This window comes from Balearica regulorum, chromosome 16, assembly GCF_011004875.1.
Source record: "Balearica regulorum gibbericeps isolate bBalReg1 chromosome 16, bBalReg1.pri, whole genome shotgun sequence".
In the NCBI taxonomy this organism is placed as follows: domain Eukaryota; kingdom Metazoa; phylum Chordata; class Aves; order Gruiformes; family Gruidae; genus Balearica; species Balearica regulorum.
The window spans coordinates 6,535,952-6,549,300 of NC_046199.1; the positions used below are offsets into that span (position 1 = coordinate 6,535,952).

At 45.0% G+C, this 13,349-nt stretch overlaps 1 protein-coding gene across 1 annotated transcript; it reads left to right on the top strand.

Moving 5' to 3' along the window:
* Positions 1–384: 384 nt before the first annotated feature.
* FITM2 (fat storage inducing transmembrane protein 2) lies at positions 385–8,550 on the top strand. The gene is made up of 2 exons (XM_075769112.1): positions 385–589; positions 2,782–8,550. Exons 1-2 carry the CDS (start codon positions 417–419, stop codon positions 3,422–3,424), a joined length of 816 nt encoding a protein of 271 aa, XP_075625227.1. The 5' UTR covers positions 385–416; the 3' UTR covers positions 3,425–8,550.
* Positions 8,551–13,349: the final 4,799 nt, after the last annotated feature.

Genomic DNA, 13,349 nt, shown 5'->3' on the forward strand with positions numbered 1-13,349 from the left:
AACCTGAGGGATTCCATGACTGTGTGACGCTATGGTACGGATGCTATACCCCATGAGCCCCTTAGAGCATCTCTTCTGATGTTCTGGTCTGGAAGCAACCTGCCCGTCCGGTGACGGGTGTGAAACGCCATCTTTGGTCTCATTTTGGCCGGTGGGAGCGGGACAAGGAGGTTCCCGCGCAGACGTTCCCGTACGGACCCCGCACCGCCACGGGCCCGCTGACGGCCCTGCAGGGGGCGCCCTCCCACCCGCAGCCGCCGCGCGGCAGTACGCATGCGCTCACCCACCCCCCCACACCCCCCGCTGTTCCCGCGTCCCAGCCTGGCGGATGCCGCAAGGGGGCGCCCGAGCGGTGACGGCGGAGGGAGGGGCCGGCGCAGTGGCGTAGTACGGCGGCCGAGCGGGTGCGGGCCGCGATGGAGCGGCTGGAGCGGTGCGGCCGCTGGCTGCGGGCCGGGCTGGCCGCCGGGCGAGTGCGCTGCCGGCTGCCCTGGCTGCTGCTCGGCATCGTCCTCCTCGGGTCCGCCCTCAAGGACGGCGACATGGTACCCGAGACGCCTATGCGGAACAAGCGTAACCCGCTCAACGTGTGAGGAGAACGGCGGGGGGCGGCGGGGAGGGAGCGGAGCGCAGGAGGGCGAGCGGGCCCGGGGGGGGGGGGGGCCGCGGGGGGCCGGTGTTAACGGGAGCTGTGTCCCGCTTTTGTGGCCCCGTGTCCTCTCCCGGGGCGGCGGGGCCTTTGCTGGGGCAGCACGGGGGGGGGGGGGCGGAATGGGGGGCTGGGGGCACCCGTCGGGTCCGGGACCGGGGGGCGGGCACCGGGCACCGGGCAGGCACCGGAGGTCGGTGTGACCCGGGCTGGCCCCGGCGCCGGGGGGGGCAGGGGAGATGGCGAGTCGCGGAGCTGGTGCTGGCCAGCAGCCGGGAAGCGCTGCGTGTGCTGGGCTTGGAAGGAAGGTTTGTATTCGATTTCCTGCCTTTAATGTCCGATACAGTCTACAGGACTTCAGAGCAAGGGGAATTTCTTGCTTAGTTTTTATTGGAAGAGGAAAAGAAGGATTTTATTTTTTTTCCTTCTTTAGTTCCCAGATGATTCCTCAGGTTTGAGGAAACAGCTAGTTACTGAACGGATCTAAAAGCAAGCTGAAGAAAATAAGTCTTTTAGCGTCTTTTGTAAAAGCAGAGTTGCTGCGATCCTTTTCTAGTACTTAGGCAATGATTTAACTGGCTTAGTCATTCTTTAAAACTGAGTTTGAATGTTTTGAAGGGCACGAGGAAGGTGATGAGCTGGAACGGTGCACGTGTGCTTTACATGCTATAGATCAGAAAGGAAAGCTAAAATTGCTGTTTTCCCCCGTCACTTGGGGAATTTTGCACTTTATTGATTCAAATTTGTCATTTGGTGATGTGTGGGAGAGAAGCTGCTTTTAGTGTGATCGAAAGGAAGGATTGGCAGGAATGCTTAGAGAGTGAAATTGATCTTCCAGTAAAAACATACTGCAGTTCAATGCTCCCTTTTTAAATAGAGGAGGGTTGTCTGTATTGACAATTCCTGAAGCAATTTTTTTCCCTGCAAATTACTTGCCTGCTGGTTTGCCGGCAGCTGTGATGTTAGCGGCCTTTTTTTGCTTTCAACTGTCTCAATAAAATGAGGATTTTATTTTCAATTACTCTTCCATGGTAGCAGCTGTGGTTGCCACACAGATGCCCCTTCCACTGTAAAATGAAGAATAAAGGAGGTACTCCTCAAAATCCTGGGCGAGGCCCTGATAGTTTTTGTTAGCGGCTCAGTGAAGATGCAGAACTCTGTTCCTGCTTGGTTTTGTCCTAGATGCTGAGGTGATGATTACATGATGACAGTGTGCCTAGCTATAGCTCAGCCACAGACCAGAAGTCTGCTGTCTCTGTTTTTCACTTGGAACGTGGGTAAAGAGGAGGCTGCACAGTTCCTCTCTCCCACCAGCTGATAGGAAGCAAGCTGCTGTGGAAGGTACTAAGGGGAGAAAGAAGATCGTAGACTATGGTCTCCTTAACTCTTTAGTAAATTCACTTGTACCTACTCCACTTTAAGATTTGAAAAGAGGACTAGTTGCACAATGCTGTCTCATGCTAATCAGAATATCAGCACATCATCAGCTGATTTGCAACACTTTATAGGCATCACAGCAAAAAAATTCAAGGTGGGGAGTGAATTTAGAGATGGAAGGATTTGTATTTGCCAAAGGAAGGCTCTCATCAGCTGGAGGGATGGCAAAGGAACAAACATGTTATGTTTTTTCATTTATTCTATACGGTTTCATGGATTGATTCGGAAGAGTCAGCCCTTCTCATGACTGTCTTAGTATTAAGAGGGTGAGGTTGTGAAGCAAAGGTAATTGAGATGGAGGAGGAGGGTCAGAGGAACTGTTACTGTGGACAGGGTGGCAAGCTAAAAATACACTCTGTAGCTGCATTCTGAGTAGGGCAGAGTTGAGCGTGTTTGTAGGGTAAAAGCAATTGCAAAACTGAACTGCAAGTCTGAACAAGGGCTCTAGGTCAGAGGGAACACTGCATGGGAAACTGTTGAAGTACCTGGATGAGGGAGTATTGAGCTGTTGGGCCCGAGAGAGATAGTGGGGAGAGGGTTGAGATTTTAGCTATGCTTCACTTTGAGGGGAGGGCACAAGTGTCTGATTTAGCTCTAAGCACTGACCTTGAAAACCTACTTCTTCAAGTATCACCACTTAGCTCAGCTCCTCAAGTTTCACACATGCATGTTCTCTTTTGGCTTTTCTCTGGCAGATATTTTGTCAAGGTGGCTTGGGCATGGACGTTCTGGCTTCTGCTGCCCTTCATCGCAGTCACCACCTATCAGTTTGCCAAGAGCAAGTTCCTCTATGGTCCCACAAAGAGCATTTTGATGGTACTGCGGCGTCTCAGTGCACTGCTAGTGGGTACTGCCATCTGGTACGTCTGCACCGGACTCTTCATATATATCGAGAATCTCACTGGCATGTGCTCAACCTCGGGTAAACCTAGCGAGCCTCGCCGACTGTATGCCACCAAGCAGGAGTGCCACCAGGACAACGGGATCTGGAATGGTTTTGATATCTCAGGGCACTGTTTTCTGCTCTCGTACTGTGCTCTGATGATTGTGGAGGAAGTGGCTGTGCTGGAAAGCTTGTCCATAGACCAGAACTCTAAGCTGCGTGTTGTGATCAACGGCCTATTTGTGTCCTTGTGTCTTCTCACCATGATCTGGGTATTCATGTTTCTCTGCACTGCCGTGTATTTCCATGACTTCAGTCAAAAGCTTCTTGGTGTGCTCATAGGTCTGTCAGCTTGGTACGGGACATACAGATTTTGGTACTTGAAACCCTTTTCTCCTGGACTACCTCTTCCAAATGTACCTTGGAGTTCAAAGAAATACAGTTATAGCAGATAAAATAAGTTTTAAAATGTTTGGATGTTGCTTTTGGTACTGAAAGTTTTCAGTAGTTGAATGTAGGAATAGTAATGGTATTTCCACTGTAAGGAACAAGGTGATGGGCAGGAGGAAACCAAATCTATACTAGCTGACGGCTGGCAGGTGGTAATGAGCTTCTTCCTTGGGAGAAAAAAAAATTGGTGTTGGAAGAGGTCTGCTTTTGTTTAGGAGCTGCTGACTGGCATTCCCAGCAAAGAAATGAGAAGTTGGATCTGTTTCTCTTACTAATAAATGGAGGAGCAGCTCCAAGGCTGACAGAGGCCTTTGCTCTTTAAGAGCTTGACTGATCTCAAATTAATTCTCCCTCTTTTTGATTTATGTATGTCAAAATATCATGGATGATCCAAACCTCATATTTCTGTTTTTTTAATACTCCTATTTGTATTGCCTTACGGGAAAACTCTAATAATGACAGTGCCGCTAAGTTGCAAAAATATCAATACTCATTAAAGCAGTATATAGCTCTGTTGTGAAACTGGAACATCTCATGTTATCAAATGTTAAATGCAGTGACTTGCCAGAAATGCTTCTTAGCTGTCTGCGACAAAAAGAGTAAATCTGAGATGTAATGTCTTAAGCAGACTGTGATTTAAATTCATGCCTGCCTTTGAAAAGGAAACTCTTGAAAAACAAGCCTTAACTTCGTCCTTAGGTGAAGTATCTGTAATAATATTTTGTCATTTTATTCTTGACATGAAAAACAGACTCCTTCCAATTTTGCTAAAAAGTCTAATATGAGAATTGGGGTTTTAATTTTTTTAAAATCTTGCAAGTTGTACTCTTTGCGACAAGTAGTACTATGTTCCTTCTAGAAGAACAATGAAACTTGTTATGAACGAGTTAGCTTAACCTGCTATTTCCCGAATAGTATGCTTGGTAATTAATGAAACACAGTGTTTATCCTAAGAGCTGCAAAGCAATGTGCTTGAAGCAATATTTATTCTTGCTTATCCAGCAATATCAATAACCAACATAATTTTATTTGCACATAAAGCTGTGGCTGCTTTTGATGTGGCTGGAAACCCACTACTGAATGAAACACTACTGTTATATAATGAATAGGTATGAGGTGGGATGAGTTTACTCATCATATCAATCAGTCATTTAGCATAGCTTTTATCTTGAAAAGCTTTTTATTATTTCATAAAGGCTTATTCATGATGCAGTTGCACAAAATCTGTTTGACAGTTGTAGTGATGAGCAAGACAGCCAAAAAGGGCCGTGGGCGAGGCTGTGGATAGTGTCCGCTGGTCTGAGAGCGGGCTTGATCTGTCTCTAGCGTTTGACTCCAAGGTGATTATTTTGCTGAATATAGGGTATGATGCACCGTAATCTCATCTCAGCACATTTCTTTTTGTCATCTCAACAGCTCTCTTCCAGCAAGAGAGTGGTAGCATTTGCAGTAAATACAGCAGTGTTAATTCCACACTTGTGGTCTGCCTCGGAGGAGAGCTGAATTCACCTGAATTTTCACTGAATTCAGTGGCGAGTGGGAGTTGTGTGTCTTTAGAAAGTCCAAATCACCTCGCAGAAATAAGCTGTGTTGTGTATTTTCTGTCAAGCTCCTCCTTTTGTTTTGGCAGTAAATTGCCTTTTAAGCTGAGTTTTTGGGAAATTTGCACTGATTAACTCATATTGGGTTTAACTAAATTTGTTTAAACGATGCAAATTCATTTGCAGACATTCTTTTTAGGTAATGTAAGCCTGCTCCCAATAGAATTTAGCTAGACTGCAAGCCACTTTGACCATGAAAAAGCATTATATACCCAGGAGGTTTTCTGATTAATGTCATTAGATTTAAATTTCTGTTTTAGGTTATCTTTATGTAACTTTGCTATATAGACAAAGCCTTGGAACAGAAAATGCTATTTATTTAAACTGACTTGCTGAAATGATCTTCGGTTTCACAAATATTTTGTGCAATCGCTATATGGATATTTCTGTCCACTTCTAACCAGTGCCATATAATGTTTTTATTATGGAAATAATGTGGGATATGGTTATTTGCAAAACTTTTATTTAAACAATGAAAGAAAACGTTTATTTAAACACTTGAAAACTTTATCAGTGTTTGTGTCTTTGAGAATGTTTCTGATGTCTGTAAAGATGATTGCTGTTGCTCTTAATTTCCTTGAATGATCCAACCTCGCGGTGGTTTTGTGACTACTAAATGCATGATCAAACTGGCATTGATGATTCTGCAGTATTTGAAGAGGTTAATGTAACACAGATTCTCAGAAGTACAGGGTATAAAAAGAAACAACAAAGACAAAACAAAAAATCCCCATGCCTGACACAAGCAAGTTTCCTGATGTGTGCCTGTTACATCAGGCAGTTGATTTTGTAGACATGGACAGTTGCTTATTGTAGCAAAGTGAAAGCCTAATCCATTGAAATCTATGGAAAAATTCCTGTGGGCTGTAATACTGCTTAGGAGTTTGGAAATCTTGGCATACGTGTCTTTCTCGATACGCAGAGACCACGTGCCAGCTGTTGGCATAGAAGGTTCCCTTGTGCTCCGGGCCTTTTCTCTGAGCTTTTTGACTCTGTTTCAGAGTAACTCTTTGCTTCCTTGTACTTCCACTGGAAATCAAGGGTTACAATTTTTCTGTTGGCATATTTGCCATCACCTTTTATCAGGCTTCTTTCCTTCCCCTAAATATGCTTTTATCATTAAAATGTGGCCTCTCTACAACAGATTTGCAGCCAAAGAGAAACTGCTGTGATTAGCTGAATTCGATGTCCTCTGCCAAAGGGACAAATCCTTTCTTTCAGCTGTCAACTGTTACTGTTAATTTAAGGGTTTTTTTAAAAAGTGCAGTGTTTTAAAGATAAATGTTCACATTTTGTAGTGGATTCCAACAGACAGCACCTGTAATCACAAGAAACACTTGGTCTTCTTCCTTTTTTTTTTTTTTTTTTTTTTGCTGTTCTGTGTTAAAGTTAATTCAGTACAGTATTTTCCTTGTTCCTGCAGAGCTGTCTTTCTGTGTCTGTAGAATTATTTAGGGAACTTCTGTCTCCAACATCTTACTGGCCTATTACTTCAACATAGGTTTGCTGATTTTTCGTTGCCAGTGTTTAGTTTGTCTGTTCTTTCCCAGAAGCCACATTTGACCTGACTGACGTGGCTGAGGCAGTTCTTTGTCTCGGTGCCTTCATTTTCCTCTGCTGGGGCCAGCGAGGAAGGGACTCTTAGCTACAACACAGTGAGAAGATTAATTGGATTAGGATTCATTTCACTCTTCACTTACCTGGGACTTTTTCAAAGGTTTGCATCACTGGAGGCAAGGTCAGGCAAACAGGAAAGTTTAGATCTTTCGTAAGATCCATCTGAACAGTTGAAACTTTAAACTTACCTGAAACTGGGGTTTGATTCTTCCTCCAAGTCTTTGTTGAAAGCAAACTTGTTCCATGAATGCTTCGTTGGTGCTAAATGCTATTCTTGGTTTGCCAATTTATTTGTGTGTACTGAAACTTGGGTCGTGGAGTGGCTGGAAAAATAGAATCCTGTTATCATGACAAAGCCAGAAACACCCGGTTGTGCCCTATGGTGCATTTTAATGGAAGAAACTGTAGGGGCTGCTGTGATATATTAAATGTTTTGGAAAATTAGGTTTTAGTTGTGAACACAAGTCTATGGTCGCTTTTCTTAGTGAAATAGTATTTGTTTTTTCCACTGTAGCTTAAAGCAGGTCCCTGCAGCTTCTCTGCAATCAGCCTTTTCCAGCTCTCCCTTTGATCAGCCCGCATTTATCTCTGTTCACTCGGAAACCTGTTTCCTGGGATTATTTCTTTTCATAGCTTCATCTCGGTTCCTGGAGCGCAGATTAGTAATAAATGCTCTTTACCTCTGCTATATGCATGCTTTCGCTGTATTTTGTCTTCCCCCCTTTCAAGTATTTTGCCAAAGCTTAAGATGAAAGTAATTAATACTAGCAAAAAAGTCTGTTGTGGCTCTGAACTCATAATTAACCATTGCTAAAAGGAGTCGGTCTGTCACTGTAATGGTGTTCACCTGGAAAAAAGCATGCGCTTAATTTATTGAAGCGGAACTACCCCAATGTGATCGAACTTGTGGAAGGAAGGAGAAGGTAACTTGACGGTGCCACTTGGTGCATCAGTGGAGTTGGCTCTGGCCTTTTCTTGGGGCATGCCGCTGCATTTCTTCAAAGAGCGGTTTCACGCCGGTGTTTGGTAGGAAATCGTCGATTCATTTGAATGTGGGAAGGGTACTTCAGTGCTTAAAGTATACAGTGAACATAGAGGTTACAAGCTGGGAAAGCAGAAATGGAAATGACTATCAGGATTAAGTGCAGTCCCTGAAGTTTCAGGCAATTATGTAGTAATATTTAGTCTGAAATATTTTTTAAACTACCCTCTGTCCATCACAAAACACAGGCAATGCTGTGTGCCTTGTAACAAGCTGTAAAGCTTTGGAACTATAATATGGCACAGAAAATAAGCAGTAGGTGAAGAGCTTTTGTCAGCCTTTCAGGAGAGTGAGTATCAAGGGAAAGAAGGGCTTGGAAAAATGCCCTTTCTCAGTCATGCTCTTCCTGACTACGTGTCCAATGGATGGTAGGAGACCTGTGCATCTCTCTAGTGGAGTAAGGCTGGAGAAAGGAAAGTGTGGAATAAACGTCAAATACAAATGATGATTACTCGTCTCACATCCCTGAAGCCTTTTTCCATGTTCAGTCTGGGTTCATTTTGCACTTTTAGGTCATGTATTCTGTCAGTCATGTAATTTAATGCATTTAATCTGTGGGAAACATGGTTGATATCAGAGCAATAAATAGGTGTCTCCTCGATGTGAATGTCAGCTCTCTTCTGAAGTGTCTTCCCTGACGCCTGCGCTGCCTCTGTTCTGCAGAGCCTTCCCCGTCTCGTGGGGACTGGAGGGAAGAGCAGCGCGAGAGGTTACACGCGGCGTGACTGTATCAGTGACAGCCTTAACGTCGTGACTCAGTGCTGGAGAAAGTTCAGCTAAATGGGTTGTGGCTGAAAATAGTTGACTTCGATGGAGAAAGCTGTGCGAAAATAATTAAAAATACAGATGATACTAAGCCCACAAAGCCTTATATCCTAATGTGTGAATTGTTGCTGCCAAACCGAGCGGGATTGTGCTGATTCGGAAGGGCCCTCAGGGTCTGCCCTCTGTGTTTTGCAGGTGATGGAAGTGAGCACGGATTTAATGAGTGCTTGATAGAGTGTCATTCTGGACCACGGCTCTTCCGAGCACCGTGCGTTCTTGCTCCAGCTTTGCCATAGCCTGACCTGACTGGTTTGGTTTTTAGAAGAATGGGAGTGATAGAGGTTTGAGGCTTTGAAGATACTTTTTTTTTTTTCGGTTGTCATGCTTTGGAAGTTAAGAGAAAAAATTATGCCAGAGTGGGTTTTTTTGTTTTATTTTGTTTTCTGGGGATTTTTTGTTTGTTTTGGGTTTGTTGTTTTGTTGGTTTGGGGTTTTTTTCCCCCTCTTGTGGCCAAGAATCCTCCCTATTGCTGTTCTGTAGTGGTTGGCTCCGAGGGCATAGAGTGGAAAGACATTGCTTTTGGTAAGCAAAAATAGAAGAGTGTTCCAGGAGGCTTGCAGTGAAGTGACATGACCTTGTGATGTACAGAGCATGTGCAAAACAGCACTTAACTATGCAGAATACTTAGTTCTAAGTATTCTTCTTAGTCAAGAAGTGTCTGCAGCATTATAAAGCACCCTCAAACCTGGTTACACTCTGTTCTGATTCCAGAGTAGCTTTATTTGGATAACTCTCCTGGAGCTGAAAAGGATTTAGGTTGCGGGTGCCGGTGCGAAAGGGCTGAGATAGGAGGCAATGAGAGTAGGGGGTTGGACAGTGTTATTTTTAAAGAAAGGCTTCTAAGTTGTCATTGGTCTGTGCTGTGAAGAGCTTTCTAGCAGATTGTGTCTCCTTCGTTTCTTCGCAGTCCTTTCTCAGAAGGTGGAAACGGGAGGTGCTGTGTCCACTGATGCAGTTTGACATCCCGTGGGCTCCTGACAACAGAAGTGTCTCTGAAAAGGGTCACGTATACCTGGCTGCCTGCAGCAGGGGTGAGATCGGAGTGTCCGGGAGAGGGGAAAGTGGAGGATAGTAGAGAGGGGTAAAGGAAAAAAGAGCTGAAAGTAGATCGTTGTGCAGAGGAGAGAGACAAAAAGGAAGAAAAAAAACCTCCTGTGAGCTTTTGAGGAGCAGGTAGAGGTTGACACTTTACTCATCAATGCTCTTCAGCATCAAAGTCGCATGGAAATGGAAATAATCTGCTTTGGCAACGGCAACTGCCGTCTGCAGGTAGAGCCTTGGGCTGCAGCATGCGGGTTGCTGCAGTCCGCAGCCTCTGCTTTCCCCCGCTGCAGCTGCAGTGATAGACATCTGTGTTCTGACAAAGCAATTGTTCATCTAAATTATTTATGGCGTATGGAGTATTCTCCCTTTCACTGTGAGGCATTTAAAGCAGACTGTTTTCTCTCTGTTTAATCCTTCAGAGGAAAGCATGTAAAATGGAGAGCGAGACAATGATAGTCAATATTTCACTTGAGCACACTTGGAAATCAGCATGAGGGGAAAAATAGGAAATTTGTTTGTCATGAATGCACTTTATCTGAGAATACAAGTTCCAGTGTGTTTTCACTACTGCCTAAAACCTTAGATTCAATATTAGAAACGGCTTGGTCTGAAACCTCTCTGATTTATCACTGAGGCCGTGCTTTAGGGAATCCTTTAGGGATATGAAATATGTCCCTGCTCCAAAAATACTTATGCAGATGTTTAGATGTTTTCATTCCTATTCATACCTGTGGGTTTGAACTTGTGTCTGGGCACAGCCTGTTGACCGTGGGCTGGGGGGTGGATTCTGTCCCGTCGCGGCAGATGAAGCTTTTCTCGAGACTTGTGTAGTAAGAGCAGCTTTGCTGATGGTGTGAACAGATGTGAAATTACCCTCTTATCCTCACTGTGCCACAGATAACTGCCGTGGTGGAGTTAGAGTAGTTAGCTCTCAGGTTGTACATTGTCTCGTGGTTCTTTGGTTATTTAGTTTTGCATCCCATATCATATTTTGTCTTATCCCTGGCCCTCTCAAAATACTATTATCATATTATCCTGTATTATTTTAATCCCAGATATCTCTCAGGAACCTGAGAGGTTTAGTTGCTATCGTTGCCTGCGCTGTGGATCCAGTCTGGCTCCTTGGCTTTGATGTTGATGATGGCAGTGAAGGCCACAAAACGCAACCTGATGTTAAATATTTTCACCAGCTTTAATGTTTTCTGTTTGCTGTTCTCAGGTGGGGAGTCCTTCATTTACTTTCACAGCGGAAAGAGAGTTTCCCCTCGCTTGAAGGAGCAACTCTTAGACCGTCCCCTTTCCTCCTCAGCCAGGATACTGAAATTGCAGTTGGGTGGTAAGGATGGGTTTTTTCATTGAGAAACAGAGCAAGACCCAGCAATTAATTTCTGAGAGGACCACGAGATGGTCACTAGGTATTCTTAGGCAGCCCTTGATCTCTATTTCTTTGGCAACCTGTGACAGACAGGCTCCACGGTGTGTTCTCTGTCCTCTGGCAAGCCTGGGTTTGAAATCCTTTATTCTGCATGGAGAGGTTTTCTCCCTCCCTTGACAAGCAAAGGAGAAGGCTGCCAGCCAGCTGCATGACTGACGTGTACGTTTTCAATTTTCATAATTGAGTCTTTTGAGCAAAACCCGTAGGAGTAAAAAGATTTCAGAAGCTGTAGTTCTACACATCTGACCATTGGGAGCCTATTAACCGGGAGGCTTGGCAGGGAGGAGGGGTGACCGCTCCTGGCGTGCTGGGTACCCACAGCTCGCCCCGTGTCGGGAAGCTCCATCTCAGAGGAGCTCGGAAGGGCTTGGACTTGACAAGTAGCCCCTGATTTTCTCCCCTCTGATAAGTATGAGTTCAGCATTTCAGCACAGATACAGGCCCTGAGGTGCCTAAAAGCACTTTTTTCTCTAAAACCCAGAGGTTTTGAAGACTAAAAATGTGCTTGGGTAAATAAGTACCTCTAGGGTGAAGCCTGAGAAGGACCCTACCTGGGGTCAGACCAGGTACACAGAAGTATTTGGTGCAAGACACAGCACAAGCCATTCCCTCTGTCCAGTGCGGCCAAGCCAGTGTTTCGGTGATGGCAGTTTGCTACAGAATTGCTCAGCAGCAAATTGTAAGGTGTCCCAGAGCAGACATTGCTCCAAGTAGTACCTCTGAGATGCCTCACCTCCCAGCCTTACCCCTTGGATGCTGCTGTTACCCCATGCCTTGCTGAGACCCAAGCGTAAAGTCCTGGAGTCAGAAAACAAATTTTTGCTATCATTTTTGTATAACTGTACAGAAAGCACCTTGGGCAGCAAACGTCGGGCCAGTGCCCGGCTTACGGCCGTGTAGTGCGGTGGTCTCCCCTTTTAAATGGAACTAGAGCAGAAAAAGGTGCTTGGAGCAGTGAGAGCGAAAGCAACTTTTTATGATGACAGCCTGTAATCACCACAGGGCTGCTTATAGTAACTTGCTAATCTGGATCGATCGGGGTGGTGACATTCATCTCCCGGTTCGTTTCAGCATGGTCTTGAACATCAATCCAGCCTCTGCCTGGCACAGTAATTGTCTTTTATCGCTCCCGCAGATTGCTTTTCCCTGGAGCAAAGTCCTGGTATTTTTTCATTACCGCAGCAGGGAAACAAGACTCAGCGACAGGGAGTGGTGCTGTCTTCACTGATTTTTGCTTTTTTTTAAAATTTGGTCTGAAACAAAGGTTTGTTAGTGAATAGCCCTTGCTGAGAACCTGTACCAAACTCATCACTACAGCACATGTGGCCTCCCAGCAGCTCACAAAGCGCCATGACTGACAGCTCTCATGTCCAAACTGACCCGCATCTTGTTCCAGCTTGTCTGGCTTCCTTATCATAGTTGCACTTTAACAGCGGGCTCCAGAATAAAACAAACGCCTCTTTTTCTCCAGTGTTTAGAGTTCTGATTTGCTTCATGATTTGAAATTTATTGTTTGGTTTAAAAAAAAAAAAAAGAGGAAAGTTAGCAGCAGTGATAGACATCTGCAAAGCAGCTTCTTTCTGCCTCATCTCGGGCTGAAATCCTGGGAGCTGAGCGAGTATTTGCCCTCGTTCTGTCTGGGCTCCCTGGCCTTGTACCCCCATTAATATTCCTTCCTACCCCTGGTGTGTGCATTTCATCAGCTTTTGGAGATCACCAGGGAATGTGAGTGTAGGACAATGGGCAAAGGTAAAAGGATGAAATCCTGGTAAGGTTTCATGCCAATGTATCTTTCTAAATTCTTTTGGGAGGGTTTAGTATCAGCTAATGGACCAGATGAACTATGGGCCATCATGTGTGTTCTCACATCTTTCAGATTCCGCAGAAGGGATGACCTCAGTGGACGCTCTTGCCTCCCACTTCAAAAAGAAGCAAAATAACTATTTTTTTCCCAAGTCATTGATACCATGAAGCAAATATGTCACTGTATCTGGGGGACCGTGTGTCTGCAATGTTTCACTCAGCAGCCTCGGCTGCGGGTGCCTGGTCTGCATGTGCCAGTGGTGGATTTGGGGTCTCACTCACCAGTTTTAAGTGTTGCCCTGATCGCTGGGGGGTAGCACAGATAACCCAGCACCTTTATAGCTACACAAGTCATTGTATTCCAGAAGTATGCCAGACCAGCCTACACAAACGTGACAAGCACAGCGTAAATTTGTGCATTATCCAATCTCTGTGTGCTCATCCCTTCTAATTCCTGCTAAATACTCGCAATTCCATGGCTGCCAGGTTGTATCAAGAACCAAAGCTCCTGGGAAATCCTGCTGCTTTCAAATACATAAAGATAATTTTTGAGTCAGAGGCA

Bases quoted from the DNA above. Each gene is read 5' to 3' on its own strand.
- FITM2 (XM_075769112.1), top strand. From the start codon at position 417: ATGGAGCGGCTGGAGCGGTGCGGCCGCTGGCTGCGGGCCGGGCTGGCC. The intron at 590-2,781 runs GTGAGGAGAACG...TTTCTCTGGCAG, and splicing joins AAGCGTAACCCGCTCAACGT to ATATTTTGTCAAGGTGGCTT.